This window comes from Muscardinus avellanarius (genome assembly GCF_963383645.1).
Source record: "Muscardinus avellanarius genome assembly, chromosome: 14".
NCBI lineage: Eukaryota > Metazoa > Chordata > Mammalia > Rodentia > Gliridae > Muscardinus > Muscardinus avellanarius.
In genome coordinates, this window is record NC_137800.1 from 22,274,285 (window position 1) to 22,301,076 (window position 26,792).

At 37.8% G+C, this 26,792-nt stretch overlaps 1 protein-coding gene across 1 annotated transcript in view; it reads right to left on the reverse strand.

Annotated features, from left to right (window-relative positions):
- Window positions 1-26,792, reverse strand: part of NEK1 (NIMA related kinase 1) — a gene marked incomplete at both ends in the record, with an annotated part of 144,046 nt that overhangs the window by 10,454 nt on the left and 106,800 nt on the right. Inside the window, 6 exons of the mRNA XM_080710226.1 lie at window positions 8,056-8,282; window positions 8,372-8,502; window positions 10,046-10,254; window positions 13,058-13,209; window positions 22,729-22,976; window positions 24,068-24,156. Coding sequence (XP_080566352.1) covers window positions 8,056-8,282; window positions 8,372-8,502; window positions 10,046-10,254; window positions 13,058-13,209; window positions 22,729-22,976; window positions 24,068-24,156 — 1,056 coding nt within the window. The remainder of the gene's footprint in view (window positions 1-8,055; window positions 8,283-8,371; window positions 8,503-10,045; window positions 10,255-13,057; window positions 13,210-22,728; window positions 22,977-24,067; window positions 24,157-26,792) is intronic.

Sequence of the window (26,792 nt, forward strand, 5' to 3'; positions counted from 1 at the left end):
GTGGGGAAAAACTAACTTTACCGTGTGTGTGTGTGTGTGTGTGTGTGTGTGTGTGGTACTAGGGGGTGGAACTCAGGGGCATTCTACCTACCTCTGAGCTACATCCTCAGCCCTACTTTTTATTCTTTATTTTAAATAGGGTCTCACTGAGTTGCAAAGGGCCTAAGTGGCTGAGGCTGTCCACTAATCATGATCCTCCCCTCTCAGCATCCCAAATTTTAGATGACAAGTGTGCGCCATCATGCCAGGCTCTACCTTTACCACTTAGAATTTGTTCTCAGTAGAGAAGTTACATAAAGTGCTCTTCCCAGAAACAGTAAAGATCTATAAAATTCTTAGTGTATTTAATGCTAACTATACTTTTTCCTATCAAATTTCTTCTTTTTTTGCGGTATTGGAGATGGAACCCAGGGGCATTCTACCTCCGAGCTACACACCCAGCTCTATTTTTTATTCTTTATTTTGAAACAGGGTCTCACTGAGTTACAAAGGGCCTAAGTAGCTGAGGCTGTCCGGAGCCGTGATCCTCCTCTCTCAGCCTCCCGAATGCTAGGATTACAAGCGTGCGCCACCAGGCCCAGCTTCAAATTTCTTCTTTTTCACTGTCTAGATACGATAGATTTTAAAAGAATGTGCAACTCATAGCACAGTATAAGACCTGGAAACTGGCCTGACCCTCACCCTTTATGTAAGTGACAATTTTATGTTACATCTCAAAGTCTGTGCCAGGAAATAATACTAAATTATCTTGATAACCCCTTTCTAGCTCTAATATTCCATGGGTCTACAGGTGTGTCCACAGTTTGCTGCCAACACCTACCACAGACTTTACTCAACAGTAATAGCCCTGTTGCCCACTGGCACAAACTTTCTATAACAACACTCCAGAGCCATTTACTTCCAACTGACTAGAGATGACACAAGTCCTGTCTGTCATCCTTATTCCTGTATAGTCAATATCTTTTGAAATATGGCAAAAATGGCTTTTGCTTTACTGGGTTACATATTAGCTTTATTTATTTACTTATTTATTTATTTATTTTGGTGGTACTGGGGTTCCTGGAAACCCTTCTACCTCTGGGCTACACTCCCAGACACCTATTTTTTATATTTTTATTTGGAAACAGGGTCTCTTAAGCCAGCGAGGCTGGCTTCGAACCTGTGCAATCCTCCTGTCTCTGTCTCCCAAGCACGGGGATTACAAGCGTGCGCTACCACGCATGGCTAAATATTAGCTTTTCTAACAGTTTAAGAAATAAACAAATATCATTCCCATCTTTCAGGGTTATAGAGAATTAAAGTGAAGAATTCAAATATTCTTGCATTTCAAAAACAGGGGAAGCTGGGTGTGGTGGCACACACTTGTAATCCCAGTATTTAGAAGGCTGAGATAGGAGGATCGCGGTTTGCAGACAACCTCAGTTACTTAGTGAGGCCCCTTTCAACTTAGTGAGACCCTGTTTCAAAATAAAGAATAAAAAAAAATAGGGCAGGGGTATAGCTTGGAGGTAGAATGACCCTAGGTTCCATCCGCAGTGCCACCAAAAAGGGGTGTGTGTGTTAATCAGGTACAAAATCTAATGATTATTCTCAACTCTATAAAAGCACCTTTCGGAGAATAGCACTAATAAAGACAATCAAGTATACTTCAGGTAGATAATAAAAAAATTTAATAGTAATACAAAATAAACATATAAAAATCAACTGCTTTGTTTTGAATGTTAGAAATAATGTACATCATAAATTCAACATAGTACTGAGAGTGCTGTGAGATTTCATCTTTTAAGTTACAGGTTATGCCAATCAGGTTGCTCTGTACTCAGGGGTTCAAAAATTATGTTTTTACTGCTAAAAACATCTGGACTGTAGATATCACTGATGGTTCTATGTAAGTACTTGGCAATGCTGTAACTGAAGCTGTTATGACCATCATCTTAATGACCTAATTCCTCTCATGAAATACATAACAGAATAACACATTCCCCAGAGTAGCTAACAACACAATCACAGTGTCCGAATAAAAGGTTTCTTTCTCTTTTTTTAACCTCATATTACTGTAAAAGCACATGTATGAGAGGAAGTTAAAAAACCAAAGGGCAACTTTATGGTATATATGCTAGGTCAATGTTAAAATTCACAGCTTACATTTTAGATATAATATTTCTGGGTCAGGTCCTTAAAGGGAAATAGAAGTAATCAACCAGAAACTTAAATAACAGGAAATATAAATTTGCTCTTTTTTATAATCAAATTTTTCAGTTATTTCTAGGATTGCTTCCATAGAGCTGGTTTAGGAAACAAACTCGTTGAAAAATGATTTGAGAATATAAGCTTCAAGACTAAAAATTCCACTTCAAAATGTAAAGATTTAAATAGAGCCCTTGACAAGGTTACTTAATGCAGAATTGCTGCCCAGAATGATAACAAGTACTAGACAGAAAAAAAGGGCCATGCTTAAATACTTAAACAAAACACCACACAGGCAGGTCTTTCATGACATAGGTAATGCCTTAACCCATATGCTGAAAGTCACTGCTACCTTATTACCTAGTAAATCTTCAAAGCCACTAAGTCCAGTTCTAGGTCAATACCTTTTATGCTTTGGTTGAATGATTCAATCAAGTATTTATTCTATAGGGTTTAACTATAGAAATCAACAGACATAATAGATATAATGCTAGAATCTTAATAAAAATTGCATGTGTCTCCATCTTTTTCATGCAGTAAGCATGCTCATCTTAAACCTGGTGTTTCTTATAAGTAATCTTTATATTTCCCACTGAAGCTCATATTTCTGATGAAACACATTCAAATGCTTTCATATAGTTGAGCACAGAGAATGTCCTGAGGATTACTCATCATTATCTGTGAAAAAAAAAAAAAGAAATTTATCTGCTTCAGTTAAAATCAAGCTGTATCTACTTATTAAAAAACAAAAACAAAAACCTACACTCATATTTTTTACACAAAAATATTTCATATAATTTTAGTTTTTTATTGTATTAGCACATACTCTCATAACATACTTGGTCAATATATCAAAAAATAAGGTGGGAAGCAAAAATCAACATAGACAATCAAAATAAAGATATATATATATCCTCCTCCAAGGTTGCTTTCCTAGGCATACACAAATATCTCTTTTAAATTAAACCAAAATGCCAGGTGTGGTGGCACATGCTTGTAATCCCAGCATTCGGGAGGCTGAGACTGGAGATCGCGGTTTGCGGACAGCCTCAGCTACTTAGTGAGGCCCTCTGCAACTCAGTGAGACCCGGTTTCAAAATAAAGAATAAAAAATAGGGCAGGGGGTGTAGCTCGGAGGGCAAATGCCCCTGGGTTCCATCCCCAGACCTGCAAACAAACAAACAAACAAACAAACAAACAAACAAACAAAAAACAAAACAAAACAAAAAACCAAAAACCCCCCAAAAAACAGAACAAAACAAAACAAAACAAAAAAACACCAAAATGCAGTTTCGAGACATGATTTTTCCACTTATAAAATGTGGTAGGTATAGAGGTGATCACTATAAAGTTCTTTCAACCTTTCCCTATGATAAAAATTCTATGGGGATATGAAGTAGAATCATTTGGTGAACTGTTTTTTTTTTTTTTTTATGTACTGGGGATGGAATCCAGAGGCATTCTACCTTTGAACTATACCCCTAACCTTATTCTTTTTTTTTTTTTTTTATTCTTTATTTTGAAACAGGGTCTCACTGAGTTGCAAAGGGCCTAAGTAGCTGAGGCTTTCTGCAAACCGCAATCCTCCTTTCTCAGCCTCCCAAGTACTGGGACTACAAGTGTGTGCAACCATGCCTGGCTCTGGTGAACTGTATTAATGACTATGCCACTGAGTCTTAATATTCATACCTGTAAAATGGAGAGGAAAATAACCTTTTGTGACGCTTAAATGAAATAATAAAATCTTTATAAAGTAAAAAAATATTTTACAATGAAATGCAAGAGAATTAATCATAGAGTGTTGAAAAGGTGCATGCCTGTAATGGATCCCAGTACTTGGGAGAAACTGCAGGTTGGAAGCCAGCCTATGTAATTTAGTAAGATTCTCAGTAGCCTAGTGAAACACTGCATCTAAGTAAGACAAAAATAGGGCTGGGGTGTAGCTCAGAGGAAGAATGTCTCTGGGTTCAATTCTCAGTATCACAATAACGTAAATATAAAACATGGTGGCATATGCTTGTCATCTCAGCTACTTGGGAGGCTGGGGCAGGAGGATCACAAATTTGACGTTTGCCTCAGCAATTTAGACTCTCAAAATAAAAAATGAAAAATGGTTGGGGATATAGATCAGTAATAAAGTACCCCTGGGTTCAATGTCTAGTACCAGGAAAACAAAAGAATAAATCATAGGTATATTCTATTTATTTTTCAATATCTGCATAGCAAGCTGTTTTATGGATATAGCATAATGAACCATTCTTACTTATAAATGTTTTAGTGACCTCCAATTTTTCTTTATTCTAAAACACATTGTTAAATAAGTTAAATGTTAATTTAAGATTAAATGATTGCTTAACTTAATCCTATGAAACAAGCACTACCTTCCACATTCTGGAAAAAGAGTGATCTCTCATTAAAATCCAAGTGTCATGTCAAACTACTGTGGTGCTTAAAGCAGCCCCTTCCAGCCTCAGGACACAGTCATGCCTCAATATGTACTGCAAAGTTTTCATCATCGGCCTTCTAAGTATTGCCAACCTTACGATCATTCAGTCTGCTTTCCCCGACTGCTTGTAATTTATCACTTAGTAACAATGAACTGTTCCCCTGCTATAACATTTACATCCCTCTATGCACAAGCACATATACCAATGCATGCAAATTCCCATTCTTCTTTGCAAATCCAGCTGTGATGTCTTCCCCTGCAGGAAGACCTAACCTGCCACCATTATTTCTTATAATGGCTGGATCTGTACCTTATGAAATTTATATATATTTTTACTTCCCCCAATGTTACATTTATCACTCTGTACCCCATTTTATACAATTACATATAATCAGGCAATTGGTTAGCACACATATACCTAACACCTAGAATTAATAAAATTAACTTTGGCTGTCCTGATTTGGGTTATTTAAGGAAGAATGCACTAGACAGTGAGTGCCTTTTCCCAATTTTACTATCTGTCTCTTCGCTCATATATGTACAAGCAAGCAAGACTGTTTTCAAACATTATATAAATTGTATCACATACTACTTAGTCAACCATCATGCCATTTGGAAAAGCTTTACTTTTTCTTTTTCTGAAGCTAAAGACATTTTTGCCAGACTCTATACTATAGAACTTCGGGGTCCTCACCTCCTTTTTGTCTGTGTGCTAGAGAAGATCTGCTACTACTTCTAGAAGGGAACATTAGCCTGCTTCTCGGCCCTCTGCATGAGGATGGCCTTCAAGGTAGGCACACATCCTTTTGAAGCCTCTCAGCTGTCTAAAGAGGGTGTCAATTTTACCTTGTGGCTCAGTTGACTGTAATAGCTTTCAATGTAAAGGGCAAAGCAAAATAAAAGCTCTCCAGACACTTGAAAAGCAAAACCGAAGCCCAAGCACACTGTTGCCAACTAAGAAAAGCTCCATTGAAATAAGACATGAGGAGAACGGCCTGAAGAATGGAAAGTCTGAATATGAATTGAGCTGGTTGATACTCTCCACAGATCTACTTAAAGGAATCATTCTATGGACTCATGTCATTATTCAATGATATAAGAAACAGCCTCATGAAATCCAGTATTATACAAATTCTGAGGATTTTTTTATTATAGCACTATAAGATGGAGTTCAAGATCTCAATAAAATCAGAAACCCATTAAGTTTCAGTTAATGTTTAAATTTTATATTTTCATTTTCATAATAATTTTCAACATGCAAAAATTAAAACATGTTTTACAGTAATATTAAAAAAATGATAGATATTTTCAATGACTAACACTTGAGTTTATACTGGGGTATACAGATTGTTGGGTTCTTTTTTCTCTTAAAAGATCTATGTGACCGGGCTTGGTGGAGCACGCTTATAACCCCAGCATTCGGGAGGCTGAGACATGAGGATCACAGTTCACGGACAGCCTCAGCTACTTAGTGAGGCCCTCTGCAACTTAGTGAGACTGTTTCAAAATAAAGAATAAAAATAGGGCAGGGGGTGTAGCTCGGAGGTTGAATGCTCCAGGGGCTCCATCTCCAAACTTGAAAAAAAAAAAAAAGGTCCATATATTATTCTAGTTTGAGGAACATTGTAAGATAGTTCTCTCTCTTGAAGAATCATGGGGCATTTTTTTCACTAGTTTCTTTCTTTTTTTTTTTTTTTTTTTTGCGGTACTGGGGTTCCTGGAAGCCCTTCTACCTCTGGGCTACTCTCCCAGACCTATTTTATATTTTTATTTGGAAACTGGGTCTCTTAAGCCAGCCCAGCTGGCTTCGAACCTGCGCGATCCTCCTGTCTCTGCCTCCCAAGAGCAGGGATTACAAGCGTGAGCCACCATGCCCGGCTTCACTAGTTTCAATATAAAAAAATGGTGTCTGCAGAGAAACTAATTTGTTTTGTCCCATGAACACTGTGATTCATTTAATTAAGTTTCCTGTTTTGCTAGAAAGATCAATCTCAAGTTTGTGACCTGTTTTCAGAAAACATAGGGACTTCTGAATACATATTCTTTTCATTCCTGGCTCTGTATTATATTGCTTGTACTCAGTTGCCCAACGTGCTTATGTTTCCAAATACTTTTGAAAAACAACTTTATCATGTACTTGTATATGCTTTTTTTTTTTTTTTTTTTTTGAGGTACTAGAGATGGAACCCAGGGGCATTATACCTCTGAGCTACATCCCAGCCCTATTTTTAGTCTTTTTATTTTTTTTTAAACAGGGTCTCACTGAGTTGTGTAAGACCTTGCTAAGTAGCTGAGGTTATCCACGAATCACGATCCTCCAGTCTCCACCTCCCGAATGCTGGGATTACAAGCATGCACCACCACGCCTGGTTTACCTGTATATACTTTTTTTTTTTTTTATGGTACTGGGGTTTCTGGAAACCCTTTTACCTCCGGGCTACACCCCCATACCTATTTTATATTTTTATTTGGAAACAAGGTCTCTTAAGCCAGCGAGGCTGGCTTTGAACCAGTACGATCCTCTTGTCTCCGTTTCCCAAACGCAGGAATTACAAGCATGCGCCACCATGCCCGGCACCTGTATATACTTTTAAATATAATTTTACCTCAGCTACTTAGTGAGGCTTTCAGCAACTTAGCGAGACCCTGTTTCCAAATAAAATATAAAAAAGGTCTGGGAGTATAGCCCGGAGGTAGAAAGCTTCTGGGTTCCACTCCTAGTAACACACACACACACACACACACACACACACACACACACACACACAATATATATATATATATATATATATATATATTTAAAACCTTTAAAAACTTTAGTCTATGAATTAAATATTTATAACAATAGGATTAATTTTGGCAGTCTAGGAATATTTTCTTATTCAAATTTTTACACATTTCTTTATGTGTGCAAAAGCTTACTATTGTATTCTTGGTAAGAATTTTTCTAATTTCTATAGCTCATCAATTAGGAGGCTTTTTTTTCAGTATTGTGGATAGAACCTGGGGCATTCTACCTCCGAGCTACACCCCCAGCCCTATTTTTTATTATTCTTTACTTTGAAACAGGGTCTCACTGAGTTGCAAAGGGCCTCACTAAGTAGTAGCTGAGGCTCTTCTCAAACTGTGAACCTCCTGTCTCAGCCTCCCAAATGCTGGGATTACAAGTGTGTGCTACCAAGCCTGGCTCAATTAGGAGGCTTAAAAAAAGTCTCATTAAAATATTCTTTGTGAAATAAAAAGAAACCGACAGAGCTAATTTTATAGTGGCTTAAAATTAAAAGATATGGATGGTTCCAATATAGATTTCACTAAAATGCATGTGATGTAAGCTCATCAATTTACACTTGTCATCTTGCTTTTCTCACATCTATTTAAACACTTGCTTTCTCTCTGTTTATTTTTGTTGCTGAAGATCAAACCTAGTGTCCTGGCACATGTGAAGCATGTGCTCTACCACTGAGCCATATCTCCAGCACTGTTTATTTAAAATATGAAGATGTGAGAGAATCTTACCTTCTTGATAGGCTCCATCTGCCATGACCAAATGAAGAATCTTGGCATAAAGATGCTGATGTTTTTTCCCCAAAATATTCTGAGCTATTGTTGAACAAATCTCAATGTTTTCATCTTCATCTTCATGAACAGCCTATACCAAATTTCCAGAGAATATCAATATTTCTCCAGTATAAACACAGCACATTTCAAAAGTAAATGTTTTAATTGACATTTTACTACCTTTATTTTCTCATATGCCTCAAAAAACTTTTCAAAGCCCATTTCTTGCTCCAGGTGAAGTCTCAGTTCCTCCAAGTGGTTAAATACACTATCATATTCACATTCACTAGTAGTCTCACCATCACTGTTGTCTAAAAAGCATACAATAAATGAGAAGATATTTATTTATTTATTTATTTATTTATTCAGTACTGGAGAAGGAACCCAGGGCATTCATTCTCCCTCCAAGCTACACCCCCAGCCCTATTTTTCTTCTTTATTTTGAAACAGAGTCTCATTGAATTGCGGAGGGCCTAAGTAGTGGCTGAGGCTGTCCATGAAATGAAATTCTCCTGTCTCAGCCTCCCAAATGTTGGGACTACAAGTGTGTGCCACCACACCCTATGATTAAAAATAATACTTAAAATAATTCTTACTTTAATAGACTAAAATGCTATGATGAGTGAATATCATTGAAGTAGATAATTTTTTACTTTCAATATAAATAGATGTCACTATAATATTTGTTAATTACAAATGTAATCAAAGTATATATAAATCTGTCTTAATGAGAATGCTACTTGGGGAATCTTTTATGGACATAAATAGTAAATCAGCAAGAATATAAAATTCCTAGAACTGTCATTTATGTTAGTAAAAAAAATGGAGAAAGCATATTATGTTTTACACTGCAGCCACCAACCCTAACTACTATGTTTTGAAAGTTGATAATAAACGTGGGCTACAGTATGAAAAAACACACAGGAGGCAGATGAGTAAGAAACACGTCATGCCATTTCAGGAAAGCACCTGGAAGCGAATAAATATGTATTATGTTTGTTATGTACACACTAGAGATATTTGAAAAATTACTGAATAATATTTTTTGCCTTAGTTCTTCCAAAATAAATATCTAAATTCCCTGTGTGTCTTAGGGGTAATGCTACTAACAAAGAATAGTTAAAAAAAAAAAAAAACAGTGCTAAGAAAACTGAGTTGTTATCTTTATTATTGGCAAAACAAATCAATAAATGGCAACAAGGAGCTGAATAAAAATGTTTAAAAAAATCATTGTCGAGCTGAGTGTGGTGGTACATGCCTGTAATCCTAGTATGTGGGAGGCTAAGACAGGAAGATCACAGGGCCTCAGTCAACCTCTACAGTTTAGTGAGACCCTATTTCAAAATAAGTCAGAGCTGGTGGTGTAGCACAGAGGCAGAATGCCCCTGGGTTCAATCCGTAGTAACACACACACACACACACACACACACACACACACACACACGTTATTGCCTTATTTACTTACTCAATTTATGGTAATGGAGATTGAACCCAGGAAAATTCTACCTCTGAGCTACACCTCCAGCTCTATTTTTTAAATTTATTTTGAAACAGGGTCTCACCAAGTTTCGGAGGGCCTCACTGTAGCTGAGGCTTCCCTTGCACCTGCAATCCTCCTGTGTCAGCCGCTCAAGAACTAGGATTGCCATATTTAAAGGGAAAGAAATGCAGCAACTATGTATGTATATTTGTGTGAAAAGAAAAACAATTAAAAAAGGGCAGGCCCACAGAAGCATGCCTTATTTCTATTTAAAGTTGGAAACTGTTCAAATCAGATATTAGAAAAACGCACTGTACTTGAAGTCTGTGCGCACTGCAGAAGCACTGCAGAAGGTCCCGGTGGCGAAGGCGTACCTGAGTGCCATTCTTCGTTCAGTGCGCTTTCACTGCTGGGGTTGTCGTCCTCATCCGCCAGCTCTGTCCCGCCGGCTGTCTGCTCGACATGGCTGCTCTTCAGGACCGGCTCTTCCTCCTCGCTGTCCTCTTCTCCAGGTCGCTCCCTAAGCAACTGCTCCATTGAGGCCTGGAGCTCTTGTAGATCTGTGTCAGTTTCTTCAAACACACTGAAATGTAAGAAGTTAAACTACACATCACTGCGCCTCTGTCCACTCAATATATATGTACTCACTTCTATGTAAAGGTGCTAATCACAGAGTTAAAAAACCTGTATGATTTTTAACCATGAAGAATACAGTCGATAAATACAGCACATGACACATATTCTGGAATACATAAGCCAGAAGATGACTTGTTTAAAATGGTGCTGATGTGCAAGGAACATAACTAAAAGTGTTATTCACTGCTTAAATCCTGAAACAATGTTTTGATATTTTAAGAGGCCAGACTAAAGGTGCTTTTTTTTTTACTTGCTTTCTAAAATAAATATGTAAAACTCAAAATATTTTTCTTTTAGGTAATTTTGAAAGTTCATCAAAGTCTTCATGTGGATATATAATAGTTGTAACACAGTATGAAAAGTTTTCCATGTGAATCCCCACTGGGTACTTGAACTATTAGAAGTGAGAATACAAGATATTATATTTCAGGTTAACAGCACGATCCACAGAATGACATGGCCACCAGAAACCTCATCATTTTAAGTGCGTTTTCTTCAAAATTTTTCCTTATTTTTTAAAAATTTTATTCGTTGAGATTCAAAGTAATACATTCATATATGCACACAACATCTCTTGGTGTTCTCCTCTGCTAGTATGATTGGTAGTGATACCTTGAAAACCAACCTACCTACCTTCCTCCTTCCTTCCCTCCCTCTCTCCCCCTCCCTCCCTCCTGTACTAGGGATGGACCCCAGGGGCAATCTACCTCAGAGCTACACCCCCAGTCCCAATTTTAATTATTTATTTTGAAACAGGGTTTCACTAAGTTGCATAGGGCCTCACTAAGTAGCTGAAGCTGGCCACGAACCTGTGATCTTCCTGTCTCAGCCTCCAAGAACTAAGATTACAAGTGTGTGCTACCACAAATCAGCAAAAATGTTTCTAAAATACATAATAAGTAGTCTTTCCTGTGTGCTCAGAATATACTGGCACAATTATCACTGGGGAAATTTTTCTTTCAAGGCAGTGGTCAGTTACTAATTTATTTTCATTGGTGTATAACTGCTGAAATAAACTAATTTATAATGAATAGCACTTTATGTTTATGCAGTACTATCTTATTAGGCAGTTTTATTCTATTATTTAAATTTTATCCACACAAGACTCATGTTAGAGACATGGCAACTGTAAATCAAAGGATTTCAATGACTTGCTGAAGGCCAAACAGTGGATAAATGACAAATGAAACCTTGAAATCTGTCTTTAAAAACTTCTAAAATACCCATGAAACGTACTTAAAGGCCTTTTGTCTCTTACGACTTGCTTCTTTTCTCTAGGGTGGCATACAGATGGAACTGTTTGTAGACTAAGTTCAGTGAGGTTTTAGATGTGTGACAACATCTGAGAGAGAGTATGTATCTGAGTTGAGCATTTCACCTACTAGAAACAATGCTAAACAAAATACAGGGCTGACGATGGTCTTTCTAAAGGTGTAGATTCAACTCAAACAAATATTTACTAAAGAACTAAAATAACAGTATTATGCGGTGCCTCAAATATGATTTGCATTAATAGAAAAAAAAACACTTTTTTTGGTACTGAGGATTGCACTAAGCAGCTGAGGCTGTCCACAAACCTGAATCCTCCTGTCGCAGCCTCCCAAAAGCTAGAATGACAAGCATGTGCCACCATACGTGGCCCAAAAGTTCAACATTTTAAAAGTGCAACATTTAAAAAAAATACTTTCATTAGAAAATTAAAAAGCAAAGGAGAGGCTTCAGAAGAACAACAACAAAAACAAGAAAATAAAATATTTCAGATGCAGTTACCCTAAGTCATACCTTGTAGGAAGAAAAATTAAAAAGCTGACACATGCCTTTAATCAGATAAAGAAAAAGCAGGTTCTTCTATTTAAAGGCATTGATTAAAAGCAGAAACTTAAGATTAAAAAATCCCAAAATAAGTCATATAAGTTCTAATATCTTAAAACTTATTTTTAGAGGGATCTGAATATATTGCATTTTTTCAAACACTTTTATTCCAGGGTACTCTGGTTTTATTTCCCCAAAAAGTTTCTAACATTTGTCTGAGGAGCTGTGAGGGCTGTATTGAAGAAGTTCGTGAAGGAAGCGTCACATCCGAGGGGCCACTACTCCTCACAGCTCTCAGAAGTGCTGCCAGTTAAATCCCCTCCAGGTGTCTCAATGTCCCATGAATTGTAGAGAAAGCAATTTTGTGAAGGCAATCAAACTGTAGGCACCCCGCCCCCCGGTCTGGGTACCTCCCCTCAACAAAACTAATATATCTGCCAACTGTCCATTGACACGGCCTTATGACCAAACATGACAGAGAACAGAAGTGGGCGTTACCCGTCATATTTTTCCCAAGAGAGTATAGAGTATTAATTATTTTACAATTTCTGAATATAAGTCTTATATCATGTAGTATTCCACTATTATAGTCATTATCAGCTAACATTCATCCATTTAACCAATATTTATTAAGCACTTATTGTATTGCAAGACAGTATGCTGGGTACTCAGTGGTGAATAAGACAGTGGACAGGATTAAAACCATTTTCTTACATTCTTCAAATGACATTTAGTTCCTTATTATCTACAGACAAATATACATTCTCAAAACTTGCATGAGCATAAACAATATGTAAAATGTTAATGGAGTAGTGAAAAGCCAACTAGAAATCATTTTAAAAACTGTTTAGAATAAAGTCACCATCTCCTGAGCTTTCTAAACAATATCAACTCAGTACTATGGTAATGCCAGTGTTGATTAGCGACATCATGCTTACGTGTCTTCAGAATCAGAAGGCCCATCTTTGATGTGTTCATCTTCAATTTCTTCTATCTCAAGATTATTCTGATGGACATCTCCTACAGTGGGAACATCCATCAGGGTACTGAACAGCTTTGAGAGATCTGGAAGTGAACATGTCCTCAACATCTAAAAAAAAACATTGTCAGATTACTTATTAGAAGTAAGAGAATTTTAAAAAGTGAGAAAATTAAGAGCTAATAATAATTATTATATTCAAAGGTGATTTTCCCAGGGGTTAGAATCTTTTTTTCTGTGGTACTGTGGATGGAACCCAGGGGCATTCTACCTCTGAGAGACACCCCCAACCCTATTTTTTATTCTTTATTTTGAAACAGGGTCTCATTGAGTTGCAAAGAGCCTCACTAAGTAGCTGAGGCTGTCCATGAACCGCGATCCTCCTGTCTCATTCTTCCAAATGCTGGGATTAGAAGCATGCGCCACCACTCTCGGCTCAAGGTTAGAATTTGATTCTCTTAAATTTCAGCTCAGTAATTTTTCGCAGAGAAAGCTAAAGCTGTGAGATATGACTGGGTTTAACACACAGAAATTCACTTAGGTCATCTTTAAAAGGTGAGGAAAAGCCAGGCCTGCTAGTACATGCCTCCAATACCAGTACTTGGAAGGCTGAGACAGAAGGATCACAGGTTCATAGCCAGTCTCAGCAACTTAGTGAGGCTTTGTTTAAAAATAAAAAAATAAAATAAAATAGGGCTGAGGGTATAGCTTAGAGGTAGAATGCCCTGGGTTCAATCCCCATTACCACAGACACAAACAAAGGAGGGGAGAGGTATTTATTTAGGTATATGTATAAACTGGACCGGGAAATCTGCAAAGAATCAGATGTTCTACAAATTGCCCATTCTCTTCCCACTTAAGGTCCATTTGGTTCTTCTTTCATGGTATTTCTAAGCAGTTTTCCCACCTTCTAGTGATCAACTCTCCCCATATTATTTTGCTGACATGCTGGAATGAATTCTCTGAAGTATGGCTAAACACAGTCCTACACTGGTGACCCTTTGTGTCACTTAATCATAGGACTTTCTGGTGAGCAAACATCGGTTAAATTAGGGGACTCAGATTAGCGCAAAGAAGAGCCTAACACTGCTTCCCTGGCAAGGGACTGTGAACAGAACCTTCCACACTAATGGAAGTCCGGAAGAACAAGTACTTTGATGTCAATGTTGGGAGTCAGTTATAACAGCAGAGAGAAGGAACTCAGCCAACTTTGTTGAGAAAAAAACACAAGGCACAGTTAAAGTGCTGAAAATTTAAGTCTGTGCTGGATATGAGAAGGGATAGCAAGAATAGCTTCTGTTCCCCAACCTTTCAACAATGAGAATGAGATGAATTGAGAGGGACATGAAACAAATAACTATATACATAAGTCTCTGGGCTGGGATGACCCTGAAGGAATCTGTGAGATTTAAAACATGACCACCAAGGCCCTGATAAGAACTCTACACCAGATGGAGACTCTGAAGAAAACATTATGTTTAGCATATTAATGAAAATTTATATACTTGGCCAAGTTTATTAGTACAATCTGTTTTTGAGAATAAAAGATACATTCCTATTATTTAAACATAATTTACCTATTATAGCACTCAAGGGACAAATGGTTATGAGCTACAAGTTGGTGAAGTTGGTAAAGATGATAAACTGCTTGTTAAAGTATTATTTCATTAAATATTAAAGTATTAATAGTTCTCTAAGTATTTCTTTTGCTGATTTCCTACTATCAGCAGAATTTACACTAGACTTACTGTTTTATGATCAGAATATATATTTTATACACATATATATTTTCCCAGTACTGGGGATAGAACCCAGGGGTATTCTACCTCTGAGCTACAGCCCCAGCCTTACTTTTTATTCTTTATCTTGAACAGAGCCTCACTGAGTTTGCAAAGGGCCTCACTAAGTAGTAGCTAAGGCTGTCTGTGAACCGTGATCCTCCTGTCTCAGTCTCCCAAATGTTGGGATTACAAGCATTTATCACCATCCCTGGGCTGAACCATGTATATTATAAGCTAGTAGTATGTAAAATTGGGACCCAGTAACAATTTCCTTAGGTAATTGCTAATTAGCAAAAATAAACAACATAAATGTATTATGTACCTGAATTTAAGGGAATTATACAAAAGGATGTGATAGGTTTTAGGCTGAGAAAATTTTTAGCTAGCCCTGAAATAATCTCCATTCTAGTTTTTATTTCCTTCACTAATTAAGATAATATAGGAAAATAAATAAATAATAGGACAAGTTGGACATGGTGGTGCATGCTTGTAATCTCAGTGCTTGGGAGGCTGAGAAAGGAGGATAACAGATTTGAAGCCAGTCTCAGCAGCTTAGTGAGGCTCAGCAACTTAGTGAGACTCTGTTTCCAGATAAAATATAAAATAGGTCTGGGGGTATAACCTGGAAGTAGAAGGCCCCTGGTTCTACCCCCAGAATTACACACACACACACACACACACACACACACACACACACACACACACACACATAATAGAGCAAAATTTCAAGTAGTTGTATAATTTGACAATTTGCCTCTTTGAATAGGTTTACACTCACCCACCAATCTTTTTTTTTTTTTTTTTGGTGGTACTGGGGTTCCTGGAAGCCCTTCTACCTCCGGGATACACTCCCACGGGCTACACTCCCAGACCTATTTTATATTTTTTATTTGGAAACAGGGTCTCTTAAGCCAGCGCGGCTGGCTTTGAACCTGCGCGATCATGCTGCCTCTGCCTCCCAAGCGCGAGGATTACAAGCGTGTGCCACCACGCCCGGCTATTATTTGACACAATTCTGAAAACTAACTTTTCTCTTTAGAGTTTTCATAAAACTCTGAATTAGTAATGCTGTAGTTACACTGTTAGTTTATGATGGGTATGTTTGCTTAGCCTCTGTTTACTGCAACTAAACTCTAACTCTGCTCCTTCAAATTAACTCCTTCAAATATTTGCTCACTTCAACCTAAAAAAAGGTTAAAAATGAATTTGGAATAAAAATTATGAAAAATTATTAAAGGCAAAAATTGTGGATACCTAAGAATGGATACCTTAGCAAATCAAAAGAATTAGCATTTAAGTCATGTTGTTATTTATGAGCTGTACATTAATCTTTTTTCCCCACTCTGCTTTTGCTATAACAAGAAAAGATATAAGTTTTCACAGAATCAGCTTTCCACTTCATTGCCCATAGGCAAAAGGTATCGGCAGACACATCTGGTCTCCCTCCATTACTCACTGTCCCCTAGAGCGAGCGAGAATGACCCCAGTGAGCGCACACTGCAGGAGGGTGCTGAGTCCAGGCTGCCACCAAGTGCACGCACCCTGCTTCCTCCTGCAGCCTGCTGGTGAGTGCACACGGATCAGGGGCCTGCTGCCTGTGGGTGAGGTGGGCATAATGATGATTCCCAGAAACTGGAGCTTATATAAACTGTGGTTAAGGAAGTTTATTCTGCAGACTTTCAGGCCATTTCAAGGCCTAGTCACTGTAGAAAAATATTAAGCGGTACAATTTTGGATAAAATCTAAGCCAGAAGCCAGGTGTGGTGATGCACACTTATAATCCCAGTACTTTGAAGGCTGAGACAAGAGGATCTCAAAGGTTCAGAGAAAGCCTCAGCTACTATGGAGATCAGTGTGGAGATTCATTAAAACACTGGGAATGGATCCACCATATGATCCTGATACACCACTCTTGGGTATCTTTCCAAAGGGGCCCAAATCAGAGAACTACAGAAATGCATGCATACCCATGTTCATAGCAGCATGATTCATCTCAACCATGAATCATGCTAAACCATGAATCAGCTAAACCATGGAACCAACCTAGGTGTCCATTAACAGATGAATGGATTACAAAAGTATGGGAAATATACACAATAGAATTCTACTCATCAATAAAGAAGAACAAAACCCTGTCATTTGCAAGAAGATGGAAATATCTGGAGAACATTACCTTAAGCGAGATTAGCCAAGTACAGAAAGTGAAGGGTCATGTTTTCTCTGATATGTGCAAGCTAGGGAGTATTTGGGATACCAGAGGGATTCCAGATAATAGAGGAGAAACTTAGTGGAGCCAGGGAAGAAGGGTAGGGGAGGAAGAAGACTGAGGTCCATTAATGGAAATATTACCATTGACTATGGGTATACATGTGAGTATACCATTGTCAATCTGGGTACTCGGTATTAAGAGGCAGGGAAATGAGGAGGTGGGAGGGCACCAAGTACCGTGTGCATGTATGTCATTGTCAACATGATTTACATTAGGATGTGAGACTATAATACACCAAGAAAAACAAGAAAGCTCCCTTATAAAAGGCTTTTAATAAAAAATCACCACTGAATTCCCTCTAATGATACAGAAAAGGAAAGCTAGGTGGCAGAGAATGAACTTTAAACAACATTTCATTGTTAACTTCTACTGTTGGGCTCCTTTCCCACTCCCTTATCAGAATAAAGCTGAATCTGGTAAGGTATAAAGCAATAATGCACAGAAATTATTTAATGGATGAATCAAATTATCGAGTAGATATTTATTGAGCATTACAATGTGTTGATGGAAAAGGGACCTGTATCTTGCCTTATAATAGTCTCAGGGTAGATAAAAACTGACTTGAGGAATCCTAAACCTAGAGAGCTGTCCCCACAGGGCTAGTGAACAACTGTGGCCACAGAAAGGAGAAAGGCATGATCTGAATTCCATGAACCAGAGCTCTCTGATGGAACGAGACTAATGGGGGGGCAGAGAAAGAGAATATCAATATTCTTCAATGGAATTCACTGATTGAGCAAATGAAAGGACCTAAAATTTTCAAGGACTGTTTTGGTCTATGGACTAACAACTGCCAATCTGTTCACCCTAATTAATACCAAAGTGTGTTAGTGCACTCCATTTGTTTTAAAAGCAATTCTCTATACCTTCAAATTATATGTATTAAATTTTTAGTAATACACCCAAATTTTACAGCACTTTCTTCTACAACAAACTCTAAGATCTTCCAGGCAAGTTTTCACAACAGATAGCCATGGTGAGAGCTACTCTACCATAGACTGTCATTTGTGATAAATAGTTAGAAAATAAAATTATTAGTGAACTTTAATCATTCTTGTCTCTGTGTAAATCAATCTAGTACTGACATGCCCCTCAAAATCTATACTCACCTACATTGTGACCCAGAAAGGCTGTTCCACCTTTCTCTGTCTTAATTTCCTCGTGTGTAAAATGAGCATGGTAACAATGATCTCATAGTGCCATTGTAAGATTTAAATCATTATATGTAAAGCAACTAGAACAGGATCTAGAATGTCACAGATGCTTGATAAAGTTGGCCAGCTATTGTTGTATTAATATTATGTATTCGGTATCTTTTAAAACCAAAGAAGGTAACAATTACTTCTCAAGAGATAAAATAATTATAAACAGAGTCAAACTGTTTTTGATCCCAAATCTATTTAACTTGAACTTTTCTGAGTTTGAATTATACATCTCTCCTAAAACAACAGAAAAGTAAGTATACTCTGTATTTGTCTGATAGTCTGGTCCTGTTTTCACAAACTAGGCATGGATATGATTATAATTTGCCATTTCTGTTTACTGCCATCAGAGAATAAAATCATATTTGCAGCCTCTTTCCACAATTCAATTGATTTTTATCCAATAATCCTATACAGAAAATTAACTTAACTCTTGTGAATGTATCTGACAAGATGTTCATAATGGCAATTCATCAGAAATGCATTACCACCCAAAGTGGACACTCCCAAAGTGGGAGTATTATTTATATTTTTCATAGCCAAGAAAAGATGACATATAGTGTGCTTTAAATATTCCAGGCCTCAATTAGGTAAAATGTATTAACATTTCCTAGGTAGGGACTGTGGACTGTCAACAGCAGAATCACTGTCAGTGCATGTCAAATATATTTTCCTGAACTCTGATCCATATATTAGAACATATAGCCTTAGGTATGGTGGGTAGGATTCTGTGACTTAAGACAAATACTCCAGATAACAGCCACAATGAAATTTTAGAATTAATGCTCTATGGTTGAAAATAAATTAATCATTAGTCATAGCTGATTAGACAAAAAAAAGCTTTTATGAAGAAGTTTAATTTTGACTAGAAACTTCTCTGTGATCTACCTTAATCAAAAGTAGCTTTCCACCTCTCTATCCAGACTAGAGTCTAAGTTACATAACAGTCATTTTTCATTATAGGTTTCCAAGCTTAACATTTCCTCATTTGATTTCTAAGTTACATAGAGCTTTTTATCAAACAGCAATATACATACCTTTGCAGTGCCATACACTGAATAACCATTAGTATAAGCCATTTTACAAAATGTGATAATTTAAAAGATAAGAAATAGCCGGGCGTGGTGGCGCACGCTTGTAATCCCAGCCTTTCAGGAGACTGAGACCAGAGGATCGCAGTTCGTGGACAGCCTCAACTACTTAGTGAGGCCCTTTGCAACTCAGTGAGACCCTGTTTCAAAATAAAGAATAAAAAAAAGGGCAGGGGACATAGCTCGGAGGTAGAATGCCCCTGGGTTCCATCCCAGACCCGCAAAAAAAGAAAAGATAAAAAGCTTAGCTTATTCATTTGGTAACCTAGATTCTGTTCTTAAGCAATATTATGAAAACCACAACTTTAGATTATTTTATCTTGACCTTTTATAAATTTACTTTTAGGGGTTTCCATTTAATGTTACACCCTCATTTTTATCCACTCACTCTATTACAACTACCTTATGAAATCTGCTACTGCCTTTACATTAGAAATGGTATTAAAGTTATTCTCTGTTATATAAAACGCCACAACAGAAATCTCTTGCAGAGGTAAAATCCAAAGCTTCTGTCATGAGCAACTATGTATTCTCTCAGTTTATAAATCTTTTTACTTTGACTATAACATAAATCTTAGACTCAATATTAACAACTATGTGTAATAGTTGCTAATGGTTTGCTAACTTGAGTACAGTTTATATAGTTGGATATAATTCTTAATCTTTTTTGGGTCTGAAGTAGATAAATAGCGTAAAAAAAAAAAAAGAGCACTGTTTTGGCAACTGCCTGCTACAGGCCATCACTTATGGTCCCATGCACCTCTGAGGGGTGGGGCAGTGCTCAACTAAATCAATAATTACTACCTTCATTCGTGTTTTACATGCAATTCAGCTTGCTATCATTGTATTTTGGTTTCTGCAAACAAAAAACAAAACAAAAAAAACCACTTAAAGTACATTAAGGGAATGGAATGTTTTAGTATCATGAACCACACATATTTCCAGACCCCTAGAATTCTGTAGATACGCCTCAGAATCCACTTTTGAGCTGAAGAGTGGGGGATGCCAGAGGACAGGGACGACTTGAGCAACGGGAGCACATCCACTTGCATCTCACTGACAGGTATTCTTTATGCGGGGAGGGGAAACTTCTGAGAAGCAGGAAAAGATTCTGAAAACTTGAAAACTATTACATGACTAAGATCCCAACTTCTTCACAATTTAGATACAAAGAACTAGTTGCAGCTTCTCAACTACATTGTGCTACTTCATGTTCCAAGGCAGTTTCTTTGCTTTCTATGTTCTCTGTGCCCATAACATGCACACTTCAGAAATCTGCCTTTCTCTGTTCTAGGAGGGACTTAGCATTCCTTCCTTAGTGGTCCCTCCATTCCATGTTCATCTCTCACAGAGGAAGCATCACAAAGTTTTTCACTTATTTGTTCCCTCTGATGGCTATGGATACCTCTCATCATTACTGCGAACTCAGCACCCAGCATATAGCAGAGCTCTATATGTACTGGTTGAATTTTTAATACTAGATTCACTTATACCCGTAAAATCTTGAAAGAAACAAATATGGTAGACCAAATTTGTAACAGCATTTAAGAGGTAAATAAAAATGATCATGGAAAATTTCTTAAGTTAATCCATAAAAGCAAGTTGAAGGTATACTAATCGTTATCTTGATTAATAATCTTTACATTGTGTCATGGATAAGTAATTTTCTAGAGGCAAACCTTGTTAGTCCATATATCCTTGTTTTTCATAACAACAACATTCAGAACATAACTCTTCATCTATACCGGACAGTCAAAGTTAAGCACTTCCAATCATATGCTTTTCAAAGATTTTTTGTAACCACAATTTTATTTTTAAATTTATAATTAAACATAGACATAAAAATACCAGAATTTTACATATTAATGAGGTAACATGTAATGTTTTAATATATGTGTACACTGTGTAATATTTAAGTCAGGCTAAACATCTCAAATATTTATTTATTTATTTATTTATTTATTTATTTATTTATTTATTTATTTATTTATTGCAGTACTAGGGATGGAACCCATGAGCATTCTACCTCTGAGCTACACCTCCAGCCCTATTTATTCTGAAACAGAGTGTCACTGAGTTGCAAAGAGCCTCACTAAGTAGCTGTGGCTATCCTCAAACTGTGATCCTCCTGTCTCAGCCTCCCAAATACTGGGATTACAAGCCTGTGCCACCACACCACCACACCCGGCTCATTTCTTTGTGGTGAAAACTTTCCTTCCTTCCTTCCTTCCTTCCTTCCTTCCTTCTTTCTTTCTTTCTTTCTTTCTTTCTTTTTGTGGTTCTGGGAATTGACTCCAGAGGCATTCCATCTTTGAGCTACACCCCCATTCTGATTTAATTTATTTGGAAACAGGGTTTTGCTAGGTTGATGAGAGTCTCACTACTTGTTGAGGCTGTCCTCAAACCTGCAGTCCTCCTGTCTCAGCCTCTCAAGTATTGGTATTACAGGAGTGCACCAACACACCCTGCTAGCTTTTTGAAATGTATATACAGTATACTGTTATTATTCTTGCCTCAGCCTTTGGAGCCCCTGGGATTACTGGAATGCACAAATTTGTGCCTGGATCACATGTGATGAAAACTATGAACCATAGGTCTAAAGTCAATTGACCCCAAGCAGGATCTCGTTCTCCCCCTAAAAAACCTTTCCAGTGTTTCACTATCAAATTATTAGAAACTAATGATAAAGAGGAAAATTAAAAGAAGAGATAGAAAGGAAGGAAACATTATATATAAATGAAGATAAGCTGGGCACGGTGGCGGTGGCGCATGCCTATAACCACTACTTGGGACAGGAGGATCACAGGTTCATGGCCAACCTCAGCAACTTAGTGAGGTATGTTGCAACTTAGTGAGACCCTGTTTCAAAATAAAAGGTAAAACAGGGCTGGGAGTATTGTTGAGGCAGAATGCCCTTAGGTTCAATCCCCAGTACTCAAACCCCACACACAAAGTGAAGACAAAAAGAATCAAATGCCGGGCGTGGTGGCGCACGCTTGTAATCCCCGCACTTAGGAGGCGGAGACAGGAGGATCACAGGTTCAAAGCCAGCCGCGCTGGCTTAAGAGACCCTGTTTCTAAATAAAAAAATATAAAAAATAGGTCTGGGAGTGTAGCCCTAAGGTAGAAGGGCTTTCAGGAACCCCAGTACCACCAAAAAAAAAATTTCTTGTCAAAAACAATGAACTATATTTCTATATCTAGTTTGTACATGTTTGTGGCTTATCAAGGAAAAGTAATCAATAAATGTTATCAGATAACATTTTCCATTTGAAGATCTTACTTGCCTTTGGATTGTTTGCATCAAAAAGACCAGTTGAAAGTCCGATCAGCAAGGAATTCTTGTTTTTTCTGTTTGGTGGTGAATCAGAGTGAGATCGAGGTGGAATGGATTCTTCTGGTGAACAGTGAATCGACGGAACTTGCAAGACTAAGTTAAAGTGTTCAGAATGAACTACTTTATGGAAAAATGGTTCTGGTTGTATAGATTTCTCTACATCACACTTGGAATGCTGAGAATCATCTATTCCAGGTTCTGCAGTATAAAGAAGAGATTATGTGATAAGTCTATATAGTACTTAAATAAATATATATCATATATGTGCTTATATATGACATATTATATATATATATATATATATATATATATACACACACACGGCATAGTATTGAAGTAGGGATTCCACCAAAAACCTCATGTTCATCAGCAAAGCAAAATTGAAATATATGTGTGTGAGTACACTACCTTATAAATTATCTGTAAAAGGATATAATTTTTTTTCAGGAAGATTTGATTTGATATATAATTCCATTATATTGGAAGTGGTAACATACAGACACAAATCCAAGCAAATGTGAAGAATACTCTAGACACTGGTTCAGACATTCCCATTTTTTCACTTTATCTTAGTTTCTATAGGATAGAAAAAGTTTTGTTTCTCATATTTTAGGTAATACTATTTTAAAAGAGGAACATTTATTTAATGTTCTGAATTTAGTTTTTGACAAGTAATTCTTTTATTTCTTTTTTTTTTTTTTTTTTTTTTTTTTGACGTACCAGGGATGGAACCCAGGGGCATTCTACTTCTGAGCTCCACCCCCAGACTTATTTTTTATAGCTTATTTTGAAACAGAGCCTCACTTAGTTGCAAAGGGCCTAAGTAGTAGCTTGAGGCTGTCCTTGAACTGCATCCTCCCGTCTCAAGTGTCCCAAATGCTGGGATTATAAGCACGTGCCACCATACCCGGTTCTTCATTTTGAACACTCAATAAAAAAACCTGTCAAAAATTGTACTGCCTATGTTGCTAAACAATCCAAGATTATTAATGCAGATTCCAGTGCTCTGTGTATTACATTTTAAAAATCATTACAATGAATGATGAGTGCTATTTATTTATTTTGTGGTATTGGAGATTGAACCCAGGAAGGTTCTATCTCTGAGCTACATCCCCAGCCCTACTTTATTCTTTAATTTTTTTGAAACAGGGACTCACTAAATAGTTGAGGCTGACCAATGATTCATGCATCACCATGCCCGGCTCTCTTTATTTATATATCGCTAAAATAAAACTTGTTGGTGTTAATCTATTTCTAGAAAGAAAGTAAATTAATGCAGTAGTACTCACCTGCATGACCATCACTAAACTGGTCCACATTCTTCAGGATTCCATCTTCAGAAACTTCATTTTGCTGAATGGGAACCCAGTCTTCCAATCTGCCACAGATTGCACACCAGTAAAAAAAAAAAAAAAAAAAAAAAATACAGTTTACCAGTAATAAAGTTGTTCACTAGCATCCTGTGATCCTGTGATCTTCTAAGTATTTTTTTCACTTTTTTTTCTTGTGGTACTGGGGATGGAACCCAGGGACATTCCACCACCAAGCCACACCGTCAGCCCTATTTTTTTTATTCTTTATTTGTAAAAAGGGTCTCACTGAGTTGCGAAGGGCCTAAGAAGCTGAGGCTGTCCACGAACCCAGACCCACCCGTCTCAGCCTCCCGAATCCTGGGATCACAAGCATGCGCCACCACGCCCAGCTTTTTTCTCACTTTTGTATCCAATTTCTCTTAAAAGCACCTATATTTTGTACTTTGTTCAAACTCTAGTCTATCATTAATCATTCATATATTCCCTTTTTGTTTTTTGCAGTACTAGGGATGGAGCCCAGGGCATTCTACCTCCGAGCTACACGCCCGGCCCTATTTTTTATTATTTAGTTTGAAACAGGGTCTCAGTGAGTTGCAAAGGGCCTCACTAAGTAGTAGCTGAGGCTGTCCTCGAACCTCGATCCTCCTGTCTCAGCCTCCCAAATGCTGAGATTACCAGCATGTGCCGCCAAGTCCAGCTTCATTCATATATTCTTTCTGAGATTTAAATTGATAAAGTTCGGGGAAGATGGCGACCGAGAAAAGCGGAGCTTAAGAGCCCCGCTAACAACCAATCTCCATTACCACAAAATCAGCGCCTTTCATAGCCAGAAATCACCATCACCAGACAAACAAAAAATCACCAGGCTCCAGAGAGAAAGCGGACTGAGACAGAGCTCAGAGCCACAGAGGAGATACACGGGCCTCATGCCCGAGGACGCGGCAGCAGAGTCATACTGCCGGCGGCAGCGGCAAATTCACTGGATGGCTACAGCAAGCCGAGGTGAGCCGCTGCGGAACAGTCAGGCAGGATTTCTCGCCGCAGGTAAAATCTAAAGCTCCCAGTGGCTGAGCTCAGCACACGCCGCAGGGATTCAGAGTGGAAATCAAAACCAAGAAGAAATACGCCAGCCTCACGGCCGAGGGCGTAGAAGCGGCGCCATATTGCCACCGGCGGCAGCAGCAGAGAATTCACTGAATCCAGTACAGCTACATCTGCGTACTCAAGAACAGTGAGTAAAATTGCGGGCCACAGAGGAGAAATCCCAGTACTGTACTCCCTGGAACTTGACCCAGTGGGGGAGGGGCGGTGGCAGAGATATCACACCATAGGAGAACGTGCAACCTAGCACCCCCCACAGTCTAAAGCAGCCTCTATTGACTCTCTGGGTCGGAGACTCTGTGATACAACCCAGTAAAGGAGTAGTGGGGTCTGAGATACTACTGACTCGAGATCCAGAACACCTTAAGTGAAGTCATAGTGACCCAAGGGAAGAACCCAGAGAAGGCACAAACTTCCGAAATCATGGGAAAGAGGAATAATACTGGAGCAATCAATGTCCACAACCCCACAACATCAGAACCCGATAAAACAGAAAATCAGAGATTTCTAGAAGATCAAATCAGGAAAATAACAGTAGAAATAATAGAGGTGCTTCGAAAAGAACTCAGAGAGAGCCAAAAAGAGATAAAAGGTGCAATTAATGAAGTAAAGGCCTCAATTCAAAGCACAAACAACCGATTAGACCACATGGAGAACAGAATCTCGCTCTTAGAAGATGATCATTCCAAAAATGAACGCATAGTTTCTAATCTAGAAAAAAATATCCAACAGCAGGAATCTGACATTGAAGAAATATGGGCCCATTTTAAGAGAGCTAACCTAAGAATAATTGGAATAGAGGAGGGAAAAGAAAGTGAAACCAAAGGGATCAACAATCTCTTCAAGGAAGTAATAGCAGAAAATTTTCCAAACATAGAGCAAGAGGTTGATACACAGGTCCAGGAAACTTATAGAACTCCCTTTAGACAGGATCGGAGAAGAGGATCCCCACGCCACATAATTGTCAAAATGACCAATGTGGAAGCCAAGCAGAGAATCTTAAAGGCAACAAAAACAAAGGGCCAAGTGACATTCAGAGGCAAGCCAATTAGAATCACTCCAGACTTCCCAAACCAAGTCATGAGAGCCAGAAGGGCTTGGAGTAACATATTCCAAACTCTGAAAGAAAACAACTTCCAGCCAAAAATTTCCTACCCAGCAAAACTTTCTATCAAATTAGATGGAGAAATAAGAAGCTTCCATCACAAACAGAAACTGAAGGAATTTTTGTCTTCAAAACCAGCACTAGAGAAAATACTCAAAGAGATTAACTACAAAGAAAAAATAGGTAACACACACCAGAACCAGAGAAACAAGAGTTTCCATCCAACAGTCAACTAAGATTGGCTATCTGTGGAGATTCATTACTTAGGTTAGTCTTTTACCTATCTCTAAATGGTATTGTTTGCCTTTATTGTTGTTAATTTTTAGGATTTCTAGTTGGAATATTAATATACCTTCAGATATAGCATTTGGAAATATTTTATCCCATGCTATTAGTAACTGTTAACTCTGTTTACATTGTCTTTGGATATACAATATTTTTTTTAATTTTTTAGGGAGTTTGTATACTCTTCTGTTGCCTGTGCCATTGAAATCA